Source organism: Neofelis nebulosa, chromosome 9 (assembly GCF_028018385.1).
Source record: "Neofelis nebulosa isolate mNeoNeb1 chromosome 9, mNeoNeb1.pri, whole genome shotgun sequence".
NCBI classification, from domain to species: Eukaryota; Metazoa; Chordata; class Mammalia; order Carnivora; family Felidae; genus Neofelis; species Neofelis nebulosa.
This window is the reverse complement of record NC_080790.1, coordinates 20,728,519-20,747,285: the sequence shown is the minus strand read 5'-3', so window position 1 is coordinate 20,747,285 and position 18,767 is coordinate 20,728,519. Positions and strand designations below refer to the sequence as shown.

The 18,767-nt window shown below is 41.4% G+C and overlaps 1 protein-coding gene and 1 long non-coding RNA gene across 3 annotated transcripts in view; one reads left to right on the top strand and one right to left on the bottom strand.

The window, feature by feature from the left end:
* Positions 1–207: 207 nt before the first annotated feature.
* On the bottom strand, positions 208–18,364 carry LOC131484479 (uncharacterized). Of its 2 annotated transcripts, none has more exons than XR_009248272.1 (3): positions 18,136–18,364; positions 15,035–15,224; positions 208–1,560 (listed from the first exon to the last, which is right to left on the bottom strand). It is a non-coding gene; the product is annotated as an uncharacterized LOC131484479 (long non-coding RNA). The 2 variants fall into 2 exon arrangements; XR_009248273.1 differs by lacking the exon at positions 18,136–18,364 and adding an exon at positions 16,490–17,383.
* Positions 17,419–18,767, top strand: part of ASXL2 (ASXL transcriptional regulator 2) — a 135,898-nt gene continuing 134,549 nt past the window's right edge. The window contains exon 1 of the mRNA XM_058682748.1: positions 17,419–17,685. Coding sequence (XP_058538731.1) covers positions 17,629–17,685 — 57 coding nt within the window. The 5' untranslated portion in view covers positions 17,419–17,628. The remainder of the gene's footprint in view (positions 17,686–18,767) is intronic.

The window sequence follows — 18,767 nt, the reverse complement described above, 5'->3', positions numbered from 1 at the left end:
CAATAGATGTGGCATGCCACACTACAGAGTTATTCCCAGGCCTCAAATGTTGTGAATTAATATTTCAAAACACCTTGGAAAGTCACCAGAAGAGATCTTTCTTTTGTCTGAACATGCAGAAAGAGAAAGAGAAGCAAATTTTGTGCGTACACTAAAATGAGCTGTGTTCCTGTATTTGGAATATGAGGAAGTGATCCCACAAGAGACTGACAGGAGAAATTTACTTCCAGTTTATTAAGACCACAAGAGCAAAAAATCGCGGCATTTTGTGCTGGGTGTGCAAAAACGTTCAGGTTTAAAACATCCAGATGCTAAAAAACTCCCTTTTTGTGGAAAACTTAGTCTTAAACCAAAGCTCAGAATACATAGCATATCGTTTACCTCTCTGATAAATTACAGATCGTGGCAAAAATAGATGAGTTGGTTTAGTTTTCTTCATCTTAAGATTTTTCTCCCTTATAATAGCTAGTGAACATTTCTGAGCATCTACCATGTGTCAAAAACTTCCATTCACTTCATCTAATTCTCAGCGCAACATCCACTATGCCAACTAGTTCTAGTTGAAATTCATGACCACGCATCTCAAAAGGAGTCTCAATGCTGCCAAGCAACCCTACTACACTTCTCCAGTATGTTCTCTCCCCCATTCTCCCAAACAAGTATTTCACACATTCCCCGGCTCTTCTCAAAGCTCTTACATCCTCCTCCACTTCCTCAGTCCTGCCTACCTCTCCCACCTCTCCCCAGCCCCTCTCCACCTCACTCCATTGTATATCTTCTTTATATTCCAAGGACACACCAAGCGCTTTCTTCCGCCTCAGGGCCTTTGAAATTCTCTTTCCCTCTCATTGGAATGCTCCACACCCAAATCTTCACGAGGCGAGTTTCTTCTTGTCTTTTTGTCTTCAGTCTCGGCTCCAATGTCAAATTCTTCCTCCTCCAAAGATGCTGCGACTCCATCACTTCTTGCACATCAACTTGGTGGATTGTCTTCCGAACATTTATCAACATCCGATACTGTCTTGTCTATTTATTTCTCTTCCGTCTTCACTTGAATGAAGCCACCCTGTGTGGTTTTCTTCTGTATTCCCAACATCCAAATCTGAGCATGTCACATAATAGGGACTCAAACGTGAATATTTATTGAGTAAATTATCTCGATTTTGGGGCAGATGAGGAAGCTGAAGATTAGAGAATCCTAGTCAATTGCTTAAGTTCACTTAGGTAGTAAATTACAATGATGAGACTTGAACCTAAATCTATTTAGGTCCAGGCTGTATCCCCATCTATGTAAAAAAAAATCTCTTGCTAGGATGAACATTTAAAAATGAATTTGGCCTCTGAGGAGTATTTGTGAATGTGGACAGCATTTAAGATAACTTCAGAATGAATAGTCAGATTCCTCAGGCAGAAAACCAAGGAGATGCTAGGACATCTGGCTGGACAAAGCCCATGGTAACTAAGGAGCAGTGCAGTCTGGCTATTCCCAGCTTGTTTCTGGCTGGCCTCCAGTTCCTCTGCCTTCCTTCCTGCTTCCTGCGTCTCTTTGCCTTTGACCACCTGCAGTACAGCACAGTTTAAGTCAGGCTCTGGTTTTCCCTTCATATGCTTGAAGTGAGCTAGTTCATGCCTGTCAATAGCATTGAGATCGGTGCTTTAGAGAACCTGGAATAAGATATCTTCCTCGGGGACCTGTCAACTCTAAATCTATGTTTGTATATCAGCCTTAATTCTTAGGAAGTTGCCTTTTTAGTTCTTTGCAGAAAACAGGAACCTTGTGTTGACACTGCATTGATCCTCAAAATGACTAATAAAAAGTGAAGGAGAGAAAATGAGGACTCTTTTGGTTGTTATTTTAACTAGCATTCAGGGAAATCTTCATAAGCAGTTTACAGTCTCAAGGAATGCTGGATTTAAGGGATCATTCATTGGATTTTCTTCAGAAATCAAGATGATTTGATATTATGATATTTATTGAATATTTATCATACACCTGGCATTATTTTAAATTTTCTATGTGTACTTCTTTTATTTCTACAACACCTTATATTTAAAAAAAATTGTTTTTAATGTTTATTTATTTTTGAGAGAGAGAGAGAGAGAGAGAGAGAGAGAGCAAGCAGGGGAGGGGCAGAGGGAGGGAGACACAGAATCCGAAGCAGGCTCCAGGCTCTGAGCCTGGCTCTGAGGTATCAGCACAGAGCCAAGTGTGGGCCTCGAACTCACGAGCTGTGAGATCATGACCTGAGTGGAAGTCAGATGCTTAGCCGACCGAGCCACCAAGACACCCCCCACTTTATAAAATAGAAAACTATCAGTATTACACACATTTTTCACATGAGGAAACTGAGGCCCAAAAAGATTTTGAAAATTTGCCCAAAGTCACACACTGTTATGGAGCACCTGCGTGGCTCAGTCTGTTAAGCCTCCGACTTGCTTTTTGGCTCAGGTTATGATCTCATGGTTTGTGAGTTTGAACCCTACATCAGGCTCTGCCCTGACAGTGCAGAGGCTGCTTAGGATTCTCTCTTTCTCTGCCCCTTCCCTGCTTGTGCTCTCTCTCTCTCTCTTTCTCTCTGTCTCAAAATAAATAAATACACTTTAAAAAAATGTAAAAAACTAAAAATAAAAAATAAAGTCACACAGTATTGTGTGACAGAATCCCAATTCCTATTTTTGTGTTCATTTGTTTTTACTATGGATTTCTTTGGCAGTTTGTGGAAGCCTATAGACCCCTTCTCAGAATCTCTTTGATTTATTTATATTAAAATTTTTCCCATGCTTCTTTATTCATTTTTGAGACACACAGACACACACAGAGCACGAGTAGGGGAAGGGCAGAGAGAGAGGGAGACACAGAATCTGAAGCAGGCTGCAGGCACCGAGCTGTCAGCACAGAGCTGGCCATGGGACTCAAACTCATGGACAGTCAGATCATGACCTGAGCCAAAGTCAGACGCTTAACCCACTGAACCACCCAGGCACCCCTCAGAATCTCTTTGAATGTGTGAATAAAATCCATGGGATCACAGAGAAAAACATTTCTACTGAAATATAGTGATTAGCTTATTAGAAAAACAAACTTGTGTTATAGCGATACATGTGCTTCATTACTAATGCACCAAATAACAAGATCCGGTGCCAGGTCTAATAATATTGAAGTTGTGAAATTGTGATAAATGTAAAAATATTTCTAGATGTCTTAAGTGTAATGTAACCTGAAAATATCTGTGATTTCCATTGGCGACCAAAGTCATAACTTTAAGGTTAGTGAAAATAAACGTAATTTTGTCTAAGCTAATGGACTCCTCCCCTGGACTGCAGGTTAGGAAATAATGTCCTGGAAGTGCTGCAAAACCCTTCCAACTGGTCTCCTTGCTTCTCATTTACTCACTCTGCCCTGTCCACTCTTCACTGGTTGCCATTCCTTCTTGGAGCCTTGCTGGATACCCTCCCTTGTGCTAATATCCATAGGGTTCCTATTCCTCTATGCCATTTTAGGATCTTGTATATATGTTTATGATTGCATGTATAACAATGTATGGTATTTGTTCATAGGTCTTTCTTATTTTCAGATGAGCTATTTTGGAGTAAGGACTATGTCTTCTTTATTTATTCATTCATCTACTTATTTAAAAAAAATTTTTTTTTTAGTGTTTTGTTTATTTTTGAGACAGAGAGAGACAGAGCATAAGCAGGGGATGGGCAGAGAGAGAGCAAGACATAGAATCTGAAGCAGGCTCCAGGCTCCAAGCTGTCAGCACGGAGCCCGATGCGGAGCTCGAACTCACAAACTGTGAGATCATGACCTGAGCCGAAGTCTGACGCCTAACTGACTGAGCCACCCAGGCGCCCCCATTCATCTACTTATTGATTCAACAAAAATGTATGGAGAACTTCCTATCACAAGGTGCTATTCTGGGCACTGCAAATATAATAAACATGACAGGCTCAGTTCCTGTTCTCACTGTTTTGCAGTCTTACACTCATTTCTGGCCCTCAGTATTTGGCTCATGGCTGAAATATACTAAATTGACCTGTTTAATGGAATTGGATTGAGTATTTCGAGATCATATTACTAATTGGCAGAAATTGTCCCTGAAAGAAAAAAGGAAGGGGTGCCTGGGCTCAGTTGGTTAAGCTTCTGGCTCTTGATTTTAGCTAAGGTAATGATCTCATGGTTAGTGAGTTTGAGCCCTGCGTCAGGCTCCATGCTGACAGTGTGGAGCCTGCTTGGGATTCTCTCTCCCTCCCTCTGTCTCTTTTCCCCCTCCCCTGGTCTCTCTTTCTCTTTCTCTTAGAATAAATAAACTTGAAGAAGAGGAGGAGGAGGAGGAGGAGGAGGAAGAAGAAGAAGAAGAAGAAGAAGAAGAAGAAGAAGAAGAAGAAGAAAAAGAAAGAAAGAAAGAAAGAAAGAAAGAAAGAAAGAAAGAAAGAAAGAAAAGAAAAGAAAGGAAAGGAAAAGAAAAGAAAAGAAAAGAAAAGAAAAGAAAAGAAAAGAAAAGAAAAGAAAAGAAAAAGAAATTGTCCCTAAAAAAATGTTTCTTGACAAGAAACATTTGTATCCTCATATAAATTGCCAGGCATTTAGCAGACATTCAGTAGATTCCTTTCTTCTAGGCTCTTGCTGGCCCTGTCACCAAGTAAACTAAATCTTGCTGCATAATAGAGAAATGGGAACAGCTAGTTATTTTTTAAGTTTTGCAGGGGGGAAGAAGAGTTGAAAAGGTCACTTTTGCCCTTGTGAGAAGTAGGCTCACTGACCCAATCAAAGGAGGGATGCACAGACTCGGAGCACAGGGAAGAGAGGCTTTAATCAACATTTTTGCAAGAGTGGGTGATGGACAGGCACACTCGGGGCAGTTAACAGCAGACAATTTATCTTCTAGCATGCAAGTCCCTCCCCTGGTTCCTCATTGGCTGAGTGCTACAGAGGTTACAGCCTTACCCAGACACTACCTATGCCCATGTAAGGCAAAAATAGTCTGATTGGAACAAATGCAAATTCCCGGAGGTATGGCAGAGATTTTTCAGTCCCTCCTCCCTTTGTTCTTTGGCGCATGCTCATTGCAAAGCCCTTGAAAATAAGCCCATGAAAATAAGTCCTTGAATCGGACAGGGGGAGAAGAACCAGGAAGTGAAGTGTCTAAAGGTTTGGGACTCCATTTTGTTGGGCGGGGATGGGGGGGTGGGGGGGTGGGGGGTCGTTCATATATATTTCCAATAAGTTGTAAACCTGCTGTTAACTAGACAACACAGACTTTATTTGGTAGTTTTGAGAATGAATCATCTCCCTTACTTCTCACAGCCCTCTTTTCTGTCCATATAATATAGTATATATACTATATGCTACTATATATGTATATGTATATACTATATATTACTATATACGTATACTATATACATATAGTATATACACAGAAGTATATAAAATATATATACAGAGTATATATATACTTCCGTATATATACTATAGTATATATACGGAAGTATATATACTATAGTATATATACTATATATACTATATATATATAGTATATATATATACTATATATATATAGTATAGTATTATAGTATAGTATATAGTATTATACTATATACTATATATATATAGTATATATATATATACTATATATACATATACTATACTATATATATATATACTATACTACCGTATATATATATACTATACTACTATAGTATAGTATATATATATATATAGTATAGTATATAGTATAGTATAGTATATAGTATTATATAGTATAGTATATAATACTATACTATAGTATTATATACTATATATAATAGTATATAATAGTATATATACTATATACTATAGTGTTTTTTTTTTTTTTTTTTTTTTATTTTTGGGACAGAGAGACACAGAGCATGAACGGGGGAGGGGCAGAGAGAGAGGGAGACACAGAATTGGAAACAGGCTCCAGGCTCCGAGCTGTCAGCACAGAGCCCGACGCGGGGCTCGAACTCACAGACGCGAGATCGTGACCTGGCTGAAGTCGGCCGCTCAACCGACTGCGCCACCCAGGCGCCCCTACTATATACTATAGTATATATACGGAAGTATATATACTTGTGGTATAATATAGAAGATACAATAGTTAGCATTTATGGATAGTGTCTAATGTACCAGGTACTATTCTAGGTTCTTTACACAGTATCTCCTCATTCAAACCTCACAATAATCCCTGTAGAGGGAACTGAGACTTAAAGACTTCAAGAGGCTTGCCCAGCTCCTGATAGGTAGAGTGTCCTCACGTGGGGAATTCCAGACCAGGGAGTGTGAGCCCAGCACCTCTTCCCCTGTGCAGCCACTGACTGATGTAGGGTCAGACGTGAGGACTTCCAATGGGCTCCACCTACAGCCTCCCTGCTGCTCATGACCTAACTTAAGGCAAGAATGCTTGAGATGGCAAACTGGTTAAGGCTGAAGTCTGTAGCAAAGGCAGAGCTAAGGAGAGCAGAGCTAACAGCACGTGCATTCTTTGGCACATTCATACTATGCTGTTGATTTAATACTGCATTTTTATTACAATTGCTCAATCTTTTCCCCCCTGAAACTCATGTTGGTTCTACTATCTGCGAAGTTACAGGAAGAAGTCTCTTATAAAGGAAATCCTCTTTGGACTGCCATTAGACAGAATTGGTTAAATTCTACCAAACTGGGGTACTTAAGTTAATTGTAATGCATTGTGACATAACGATATAAATAATGTATGTGCATTATTTACCTAATTTACCAAACTGAAACACAAAGCAGAAATACAATGAGTACCTGAGTATCTTTTTAACATATGGATAGAAGTAACTTTAAAAAGACTTTTTCCGGGGTGCCTGGGTGGCTCAGTCGGTTGAGCGCCGACTTCGGCTCAGGTCACAATCTCGCGGTCCGTGAGTTCGAGCCCCGCATCGGGCCCCTGTGCTGACAGCTCAGAGCTCAGAGCCCGGAGCCTGTTTCGGATTCTGTGTCTCCCTCTCTCTGACCCTCCCCCATTCATGCTCTGTCTCTCTCTGTCTCAAAAATAAATAAATGTTAAAAAAAATTAAAAAAAAAAAAAAAAGACTTTTTCCTTCTCCAGTCAAAAGATAGTGGAGTGGCGAAATGGATAAAAAAGCAAAACCCATTATATGCTGCCTAGGAAAGATTCATTTTGGCTTTAGGGCACAAACAGATGGAAAGTGAAGGGATGGAAAGAGACATTGTGTGCAAATGGAAACCAAAAGAAAGCAGAGGTAAGCTATACTTATATTATCCAAAATAGACTTTAAACCAAAGTCGGTAACAAGAGACAAAGAGGGTCATTATATAATGGTAAAGTGATCAATTCATCAAGAGGCTGTAACGTTTGTAAATATTTGCGTACTCAACATAGAAGGACCTAAATATATAAAGCAAATATTAACAGATCTGAATGGAGAAATAGACAGCAATACAATAGTAGGGAATTTCAATATCCCACTTTCAACAATGGATAGATCATCCAGGCAGAAAATCAATTAAGAAACATTGGACTTAAATGACCTGGTAGACCAGATGGACTTAACAGACATTTACAGAACATTTTACCCAACAGCAGCAGAACACACATTCTTCTCAAGAGCACATGGAACATTCTCCAGGATAGATCATATGTTAGGTCACAAAATGAGTCTTAATAAATTTAAGAAGCTTGAAATCTTATCATCTTTTCTGACCACAATGGTATGAAACTAGAAATCAATTACAAGAAGAAAATTAGAAACTTCACAAGTATGCAGCAATTAAACAGCATGCTCCTGAACAATCAATGGGTTAAAGAAATTAAAAGAGAAACAAAAAAATCTGTGAAACAAATGAAAATGGAAATATAATATATCAAGATTTATAGAATGCAGCAAGAACAGTTCTAGGAGGGAAGTTTATTTTTTTATTAAAAAATTTTAATGTTTATTTTTGGGGGGGGGAGGTACAGAGAGAGGGGGACAGAAGATATAAGCAGGCTCTGCACTGACCGCGGAGACCCTGATGGGGAGCTCAAACTCAGGAACTGTGAGATCTTGACTTGAGCCAACGGTCAGGATTAACCAACTGAGCCACCCGGGCACCCCAAGAGGGAAGTTTATAGCAATAAACTCCTGTATTAAGAACAAAGGAAAGCTCTCAAACAGAGAACCTAACTTTATACCCCAATTAACTAGGAAAAAAAGAACAAATGAAGCCCAAAGCTAGTAGAAAGAAGGAAATAACAAAGATCAGAGAAGGAATAAATGAAACAAAGACCAAAAAGACAATAGAAAAGATTAATGAAACTAAGAGATGGTTTTTAAGATAAAATAGGGGGTGGGACAGAAAAAAAAAGGATAAACAAATTAGACAAACCTTTAGTAGACTAACCAAGAAAAAGAGACAGGACTCGAATAAATTAAATTACAAATGAAAGACGGGGCATTACCAAAGAAATTCAATACCAGAGAAATTAAAAGGTTCACAGGAGATTATTATGGACAAGTGTATGCCAACAAGTTGGAAAAACTAGAAGAAATGGATAAATTTATAAAAACATACAATCTTCCAAGATTGAATCATGAGGAAATAAAAATCTGAACAGACTGATTACTATCAAGGAGATTGAACCATTAAAAAAAACACCCAACAAAGAAAAGTCCAGGACTAGGTGGTTTCACTGGTGAAGTCTACCAAACATTTAAGAAAGAATTATTATTAATCTTCTCAAGCTTTCAAATAGAAAGGGAGGAAACACTTCCAAACTCATTTTATGAGGCCAATATGACCCTGACACTAAAGCAGACAAAGACACTACAAGAAAAGAAAATTATAGCCAATGTCCCTGGATGCAAAAATCCTCAACAAAAAAATGAGCTAACCATAGAACAGATCAATGAAACCAGGAACTGCTTCTTTGAAAAGATCAACAAAATTGATAACCCTCTAGCCAGACTGATTAAGAGAGAGAGAGGCAGAGACAGGGACAGAGAGAGACAGAGAGAGAGAAAAACAGAGGGAGAGAGAGAGAGAGAGAGAGAGAGGACTCAAAAAATGAGCGAACAGGGGTGCCTATGTGGCTCAGTTGGTTGAGTGTCCGATTTCAGCTCAGGTCATGATCTCATGGTTCCTAAACATTAAATTTTTTTTTTCTAAAAATTAACAAACCAAATTCCACAGTACATTAAAAGGGTCATACACCATGGTTAATTGAGATTTATTCCAGGGGTGTTCAATATCTGCAAATTAATGTGATATGCCATATTAAAATGAAAAATAAAAATCATAAGATCATCTCAATAGATGCAGAAAAAGCATTTGACAAAATTCAACATTTTTTCATGATAAAAATTGTCAACAAACTGTGTACAGAGAACATACCTCAACATAATAAAGACTGTATTTGACAAGCCCACAGCTAACATCATAGTCAATGGTGACAAGCCGAAATATTTTCCTCTAAGATCAGGAACAAGTCAAGGCTGCCCAGTATTTAAAAAAAAAAAACAGGGGCGCCTGGGTGGCGCAGTCGGTTAAGCGTCCGACTTCAGCCAGGTCACGATCTCGCAGTCCGTGAGTTCGAGCCCCGCGTCAGGCTCTGGGCTGATGGCTCGGAGCCTGGAGCCTGTTTCCGATTCTGTGTCTCCCTCTCTCTCTGCCCCTCCCCCGTTCATGCTCTGTCTCTCTCTGTCCCAAAAATAAATAAAAAAAAAAAAAAACGTTGAAAAAAAAAAATAAAAATAAAAAAAAAAACAAACAACTTAGGGTGCCTGGGTCTCTCAATTGGTTAAGCATCCAACTTTGGCTCAGGTCATGATCTTGTGGATGAACCATTCGAGCCCCATGTCCTGACAGCTCAGAGCCTGGAGCCTGCCTCAGATTCTGTGTCTCCCTCTCTCTCTGCCGCTTCCCACCTTGTGCTCTGTCTCTCTCTCCCTTAAAAATGAGTAACATTATAAAAATTTTAATTAAATTAAATTAATTAATTTTTTTTTAGAGAGAGAAAGGGCTCAAGTGAGGGGCAGAGAAAGAGAGGGAGAGAGAGAAAGAAACCCAGAAGGGGCAGAGAGGGCAAGAGAGGGAGGGAGAGAGAGAGAGAAAGAGAGAGAATTGGCACTCATCCAGGGCTGGTGTTTTTACCTGAAGCAGGGCTGGAGCTTACCCAAAGTGGGGCTTGTGCTCACCAACTGTGAGGTCATCACCCAAACCGAAGTCAGATGCTTAACAACTGAGCCACCCGGGTACCCCAATTTAATTTACTTTTTAAGTTTTTTTTTTTTTTTTTAACGTTTATTTATTTTTGAGACAGAGAGAGACAGAGCATGAACGGGGGAGGGTCAGAGAGAGGGAGACACAGAATCTGAAACAGGCTCCAGGCTCCCAGCTGTCAGCACAGAGCCCGACCGTGAGATCATGACTTGAGCCGAAGTCGGCCGCTTAACCGACTGAGCCACCCAGGCGCCCCATAATTTACTTCTTAAAAGTAATCTTTACATCCAACATGGGGCTCAAACTCAAGACCCTGAGATTAAGAATTACATGCTCTACCATCTGAGCCAGCCAGGTACTCCAAGGATGCCCATGCTTCCCGCTTTTATTCAACATAGTACCGGAAGCTCTAGTCAGAGCAATCAGGAAGAAAAAGAAATAACAGGTAACCAAACTGGAAAGGAAGAGGTAAAATTGTCTCTATCTGCAGATGGTATGATATTATATGTGGAAAACCCTAAAGATCCCACCCCAAAACTGTTAGAACTAATAAACAAGTCAGTAAAGTTGTAGGATAGGATAGAAAATCAATATGCAAAAATCAGTTGTATTTCTATACACTAATAATGATCTATCAGAAAGAGAAATTAAGAAAACAATACCATTTATAATAGCATCAAAAAGAATCAAATACTTAGGAATAAATCTAACCAAGGAGGTGAAAGATCTGAACACTGAAAATTACAAGACATTGATGAATGAAATTGAAGAAGCCACAAATAAATGAAGATATTCTGTGCTCATGGATTGGAAAGATTAATATTGTTAAAACCTCCAGACTACCCAAAGCTATCTACAGACTGAATACAATCTCTATCAAAATTCCAATGGCGCTTTTCACAGAAATATGAAAAACAATTCTAAAATTTGTATGAAACCACAAAAGGCCCTAAATGGCCAAAGCAATCTTGACAAAGAAGAATAAAACTGGAGGCATCACACTTCCTGGTTTCAAGCTATATTACAAAGCCATAGTAATCAAAACAGTATGGCATTGGCATGAGAAACATAGATCAATGGAACTTCATAGAGAGCCCAGAAAAATACCCACATGTATATGGTCAACTAATTTATGACAAAGGAGCTCAGAATATATGCTGGGGAAAGGATAATTTCTTCAATAAATGGTGCTGGAATAACTGGATAGAAAGTGATCCTGGCATCAGACAGACTTAGCCCTACAATGAACCTGCTACCTGATGAGGAAGTTAAAGATTATGTAAACTATACTGCGTTCAGTGTCTAGGATTCTGCCCAATATATAATAGCATCATTGTCTACCTTGAAGTGACAATCAGATATCCAAGTCGTGTGAGTAGAGAGGTTGGGATAGTAGGATCCATAGGTACAATTGTGAAAACCTGAGGAACTGGTCATGGGAATTGCCAGTCTTGACTTTGTGCTTTAATGGACAATCCTGTGAGCAAGGAGGTGAAAACAGAAAGACTCCTCCGTCATCCCATCCTGCTGAATGCCAAAAACTCTAATTTCTTGGCCAATAATGATTTCCTACAGATGTACAGAAACTGGTGGCATCGGGATGCCTGGGTGGCTCCGTTGGTTAAGATTCTGACTTTGGCTCAGGTCATGATCTTGTGGCTCATAGGTATGAGTCCTGTGTTGGGCTCTGTGCTGACAGCTCAGAGCCTGGAGCCTGCTTTGGATTCTGTGTCTCCCTCTCTCTCTCTGCCCCTCCCCCACTCACACTCTGTCTCTCTCAAAAATAAATAAACATTAAAAAATATTAAAAACAACAACAACAACAACAACAAACAACTAGTGCCATCTTTCTTAATAATAAGATTTCCAGGGCACCTGGGTGGCTCATTTGGTTAAGCGTCTGACTCTTGGTTTTGCCTTGGGTCATGATCACGGGTTCATTAGTTCAAGCCTCAAGTCAGACTCCATGCTGTCAGCCCTCTCTCTCTGCCTTGCTCATATGCATCCTCTCTCTCTCTCTCTCTCAAAATAAATAAATAAACTTAGAAAAAAAGATTTCCAATAACAACTTCATGAAAAATAATTCTTTACAAAACTGCTTTAGTGATATTTTTGCCAGTGCCTGCCTCATAAAAGATGTTGAAGGTATCACTGCTACCCGAAAAGCCTGGCATGTGGCCCATGGCCATCATGATAGAAGCTGTGTTCCAACATGGGTGTCTTGGCAGATTCTGCACATTTAGACTCTAGCATGATCAACAAGGAAATGTACCTACTTATTTTATCTATGTGTCTATTATCTATATCTACTATTTCTTTTTTCTTTCTTTTTTTAGAGAGAGAGAAAGAGCATGAGCAAGGGAGAGAGGTAGAAGGAGAGAGAATATTTTTTTTGAGAGAGAGTGAGCGCAATTAGGGGATGGGCAGAGAGAGAGAGAGAGAGAGAGAGAGAGAGAGAGAGAGAAAGAGAGAGAGAGAATCCCAAGCAGACTCTGTGCCATCAGTGGGGCTTGAGCCCACAAACCATGAGATCATGACCTGAGGTGAAATCAAGAGCCAGACACTCAGCCAACTGAGCCACCCAGGTGCCCTTAGAGATAGAGAATCTTAAGCAGGTCCCATGCTCAGCACAGAGCCTGATGTGGGGCTCAATCCCAGTCACTTCCTCACTGATGATGTCACTTTTATCATATACTAAGTTCTGTTTATACTAAGGGCTGTTTCTAAATTAACTAATATGTCAGTTTTGGAATCAGTTTCCAAAGTTTTGGTTATTCTTTTTATTCATTCTAAAAGTTTTAATACCTGGTGGGGTAAATCTCCCTCATATTACTCTTAAAAAAAAAAAAAAAACTGTATTGGGGCATCTGGGTGGCTCAGTCAGTTGAGCGTGGACTCTTGATTTCCTCTTAGGTCATGATCCCAGGGTCATGGAGTCGAGCCCCATGTCCAACTCCATGCTCAATGTGGAGCCGGCTTCTCTCTCTCTCTCCTTCTGCTCTTCCCCCTTCTCCCCCACCAAAAAAAAACCTGTTTTTTTTTTTTTTATAAAGAAGATATCCAATTTATTTTTTTAATGTTTATTTTTGAGAGAGAGAGAGAGAGAGAAAGAGAGAGAGCGCACGTGAATGAGGAAGGGCCAGAGAGAGAGGGAGACCTGGGATTAAAAGCACTTAGAATAGTAAGACTTTTTAAGAACGTGGTTTGTATATTTATTTGTTTAGAGTCTTAGTTTTCTCAGAAATTAGCTGTTTACATTATATAGATTATGAACAGTGCAGACATTTCCCCTGGACTTTAGTTCTAATTTTAGGCTTGAGCGTATCAATATATGTGTCTATGTACACACACATATATGTATACACTTTTGTGTAGCTAATGAGAATAGAACTTTTAAAACTTTCTTATCAGTTTTTTACTGGTATATAAAACACTGGTTAATTTTTTTAAAGGATTTTATTTTTAAGTAATCTCCATATCCAATGTAGGGCTTGAATTTACAATCCTAAAATTAAGAGTTGAATTCTCTACTAACTGAGCCAGCTAGGTGCCCCAACACTGGTTAATTTTTTAAAATAATTGTTTAATTGTGGTAAAATATACATGAAATTTATCATTAAACTTTTTAAGTTTATTTATTTTTGACAGAGAGAGAGACACACACACACAGAGCATGAGTGGGGGAGGGGCAGAGAGAGAGGGAGACACAGAATCCGAAGCAGGCTCCAGGCTCCAAGCTGTCAGCATAGAGCCCGATGCAGGGCTCAAACCCATGAACTGCGAGATCATGACCTGAGCCAAAGTCGGACACTTAACTGACTGAGCCACCCAGGAGCCCCTGAAATTTATCATTTTAATCATTTTTTTCATTTTAATCATTTTAAGAATACAATTCAGTGACATTAAGTACATTAATATTGTTATACAACCATCACCACCAACCATCTCCAGAATTTATTCATTATCCCAAACTGAAACGCTGTAACCCATTAAGCCTGTTAATTTTTATATAAGTATGTTTAATCAGGATTCCTGGGGCACCTGGGTGGTTCAGTTGGTTTGGTGTCTGACTTCAGCTCAGATCATGATCTCACAGCTTGTGAGTTTGAGCCCCACATCAGGAGGCTCTGTGCTGACAGCCCAGAGCCTGGAGCCTGCTTCAGATTTTGTGTCTGCCTCCCACCCCCATTCCCTCTCTCTCTCTCAAGAATAAATAAACATTAAAAAAATCAGGATTCTTAAATGAACTTTTTTATTGTAATCATAATTTGGATTTCACTGATACTCATGAAGTACGTATTGTTTTTTTTTTAATTTTTAACTTTTTTTAAAATTCATTTTTGAGAGACAGAGAGAGACACAGCATGAGTGGAGAAGGGGCAGAGAGAGGGAGACACAGAATCTGAAGTAGGCTCCAGGCTCTGAACTGTCAGCACAGAGCCAGATGTGGGGCCTGAACTCATGAACTGAGTGATCATGATCTGAGCCAAAGTCGGACACTCAACTGACTGAACCACCCAGGTGCCCCTGAATATTGTTTTTATACATATATTGCTTAACTGAATTTCCTCTTTTGTGAATTGTCTGCTTATATGTATCTGCTTAACTGTACTTGTCTCCTGCTTCTATCTGAACACAGATTCTTCTCATCCTCAGTTGGTGCCTCTGCTGGTCCAGGTGGTTTACCTGGTGATATGACCCAGAGCCTTATGCCCGAAGGGTCATTAGCCCCTGATACCAATGCCCTTTATAGGCCATGGCTGATGTACTTTTCCATTTACAAAATGGGGTAAGAAAGCACCAAGGGATACTCAAGTGAATTACCTGGGTGCCGAACATCGTCCTTCCATCTTCCATTGTGTAACAGAATTCCAACTTCCTCTTGATGATTGGGATCAATCACCCCTGCCAACATGGTGACTTGTCTGGAGTGCCTGGCTGGCTCAGTGGGTGGAGCACGTGTCTCTTGATCTTGGTGTTATATGTTCTAGCAGCACGTTGGGTGCAGAGATTACTTAAAAATAAAACAAAATTAAAAAAAAGATGGTGCCTTCTTGTCATGTCTGCTGGTCCCTTGATACAAGGCATCTGAAATGCTCAGGCAGCAATTATAGCTTGAAGTTCAATGGGACTCCTGCTGTATCTATTGGTGGAAGCAGTCCCCTTTGGAAACCATGATTTCTGATTGAGTTGATAGGATGCACCAAGCAGGGTCATTCCTACCTTTACCCCTTCATTTCCAGACCCATATATTCTACCTACTGGGCACAAAGCACCATATATTGCTAACTGATTTAGAGTGTATGAATGTGGTCTTCAGGATGGTGCCTTATCCTCACAAGATATTGTTTCAGAGCTGGTGTTTCAGTGTTCCTTCAATGAGCTGTTGCATTGCTTAACATCTAGGGATGGAGACTTCTTGAATGGACTACAAACCTAGGCCTTTTTTTTTTTTTTTTTTTTTTTTAAGACTTTAAGTAATCTCTACATTCAACATGGGGCTGGAACACACAACCCGGAGATCAAGAGTCACACACTCTATTGACTGATCCAGCCAGGTGCTCCTAGACTTAGACTTTAGAGGAAGATGGTACATACCTTGAGTGCTATGGAGAGTGCTATGAGTTACTAAAAGGATTTGTGAAAATATGCCCAAATCAATTATGCTGTTATGGAGCTGTTTGATCAATGTCTGAAGTTGAAATATAAGGAAGTATCTAGACGGCCTCTCAAACTCCCTATTAAGACTTTTTTTGGGGTGGCATTTGGGCTTCTCAGTCGGTTAAGCGTTTGACTTCGGTTCAGGTCATGATCTTACCGGTTCGTTGGTTTGGGCCCTGCATCAGGCTCTGTGCTGACAGCTCAGAGCCTGGACCCTTTTTCAGATTCTGTGTCTTCCTCTCTCTCTCTGCCCCCTCCCCACTCACACTGTCTTTCAAAAATAAAATAAACACTGAAAAAAAAACCCCAAACCTTTTTTTTTTTTTTTTGGTATAACAGCCCCTTTTGAAAAATTGAGAAAGTCATGAGTTCTTTTCTCAAACATGCACAATTACATTAAAATACTGTTCATAATTTTAGGGGGTCCATGGGGTTTTGAAGCCTAACCATGGACTCCAAGTTAAGTATTGCTCTCACCTGTCTTTCCTCCCAAGAGGCAGCCCAACTCTCAGTCCTATTTTAGAATATAGTATAGGGCTAAGTTTACTAAACTAGATACAACTTCTGAAAGCAGATGGATTTGAGAGAACAGTAGGCGTTACTGCATATTCTTTTTACCTTGCAAAGTATAAAAACATGCGATGGAAGATGCCACATTCTGGATTTTCCAGGAGGCTGTTTGGACCCTACAGATAATTTCTGACTACAGACAGCTGACTCATTCAGCAAATATTTACTGGGTGCCTGATATTTATAGGCACTGTGCAAGTGACTAAGGTCCCCAAGAAAGAAAAGACACCATTTGGGTCTTTGATGAGACTATTCACTTGAAAAAGTGTGAACGCAGTTACTGGTGGCCTTTAAGAAAGGGCTGAGGGGATCATCTTAAGTTTTAAAGGAATTCCTGGAGATGGAAAAACGGCTCTTGAGCTGGCGCCTTGATTCTTGGTTTCCCCACAGCCTAGAATGGTGAGCTTGGCAGGTCGAACTCAACTTGCCTCATCTAACCAAACGGGTTAAATGAGCAGACAAAAATTGTTGCAAATCGTCACAAAGATAACCTTTGTAAACCTGAACATGCACTAATGAAAAAACACAAGCACGAGGCTTATTGAAAGCGATAGCTAGGAAAGTCGCCGCTTGGGGGAAAAGCACGGCTCTTCCAAGCCTCTACAGCCACCAAGGCGCCCGGCACGCGGTCAGAATCCGTTCAATAAGCCTTCCGGGACGGATCAAGTTCCGCTTCCGCAGGCAGATTTTCGCTGTAGGCGTGAGCACTGGACGCTCGACGCACTTTAGCGTCGGACCTCCCTCCCGCGCATGCTCCAAAGGATAGGCAGAGAGCGGAAGGGCGGGGGAGTGACGGGACGCAGCGGACCGTCCGCTCGTTCGTCTTGCAGCCCCGCGCGGGAGGCGGGGGCGCGCGCGCACGTTCGCGCGTCCGGCTGCGTACAGTAGTGACGGCCGCGCGGGAGCGGTCACGTGACCGCAGCGGCTGCCTGTACAGTAAGGACCCAATATGGCAGCGGCGGTAGCAGTGGCAACGGCAGCAGGAGGACCGGCCGCCCCATAGACCCCCCGCCCCCCCCCTCCGCGCACCACCCCCGCCGCTTCCTCTGCTTGGGTGCTCCTCGGACCTGACTTCCCCTTTCTCCCACTTTTCCCGGCACCGCGGGAAAAGCATCGCAGGGCAGAGCAGGCAGGGAGGGCGGCCGGAGCCCGGACACGGGAGCCTCCCAGTCAGTTCAAGACCCGACATGAGGGAAAAGGGCCGTAGGAAGAAGGGCAGGACCTGGGCGGAGGCCGCCAAGACGGTAAGGGGGAGGGAGCGAAGGGGAAGCCCGGGAGAATTTTGTTCCCTCGCCGCCTGCCGGTCGCAGGGGAAGGGAGGTCATTGGCCCAGCGACCCGGCTGAAGGGGGCACAAAACCGCGCGGAGAGGGCGGCGGTTAGTGTCGGGGTTGTGATCCCTGTGGGAATGGAGGCGCCCAGCGGAAGAGGGTCGCCGCGGGGCTGTGGCTTCTCCCTGCGTCTGCGACGAGTCCCCTTGGTGTTTTGAAGCTGCCTCTCGGGGTCACGTCGCTCTCACCTCCACACTGAGGTAGCCCCCGCCCCGGCATGGGGAAGTCTGTTGTGCTTGCACAGTAACCGGTTCTTCTCCCTTGTGCGGCTGAAGAGCCCCCATTGGATGCAGATAGGAGAAGGCTTGTGCGTGCACCCAGCCCCGGAAAGAAGAGAGGAGCGCTGGATCTTGGTAGAATTTACCCGCTATAGCAGACATGCCGCCTGACCCCGGGTCCCCTGCTCGTCTGGGCTCCCGGGTCCAACGTGAGGTCACGAGGCTCTTGTTTTTGTTTGCTGTTGAAGCTGAAAGTGCAGGAGGTGTTTAGAAACGAAGTAACAGGTGGGACTTGTAGAATTTTTTTTTTTTTTTTCTGTTTCCGTAGAGACCTACTCTGAACAAGGCAGCAATGCATGGTGGGACGTGTAGTTTACCCGGCCTTGACTTTTCCGTAGCTAAAGTGATGGTGGCCTCACGAAGTTGTGATTAGTGGGTAAAATTGTCATTTCCCCCCACTTCCCCCCCCCCCCATTTTGTTATAACGAAATTTAGAGGTAGGTTTTAAAAAATGGACAATTTAGGAATGGTGAGACTTTTATTACGTTGTATGAAAAAAACGAAAAGCGTGCATGTATGTAGAAATAAAACGTTGGGAGATGCAGCAGAAAAGTTAGAGACGTAAAACAGCATTTTAGTGTTGGAAAGTGAGAAAGTGGAGGCATTATCTTTAATGGTGAATCATGTCAATAATACTTGTATAATATGAAGACCCCTTCTAAATGAACCTTTATGTGATGTATGGTTTATTTTTTAAATGAATTTTTTTTTTCTGATT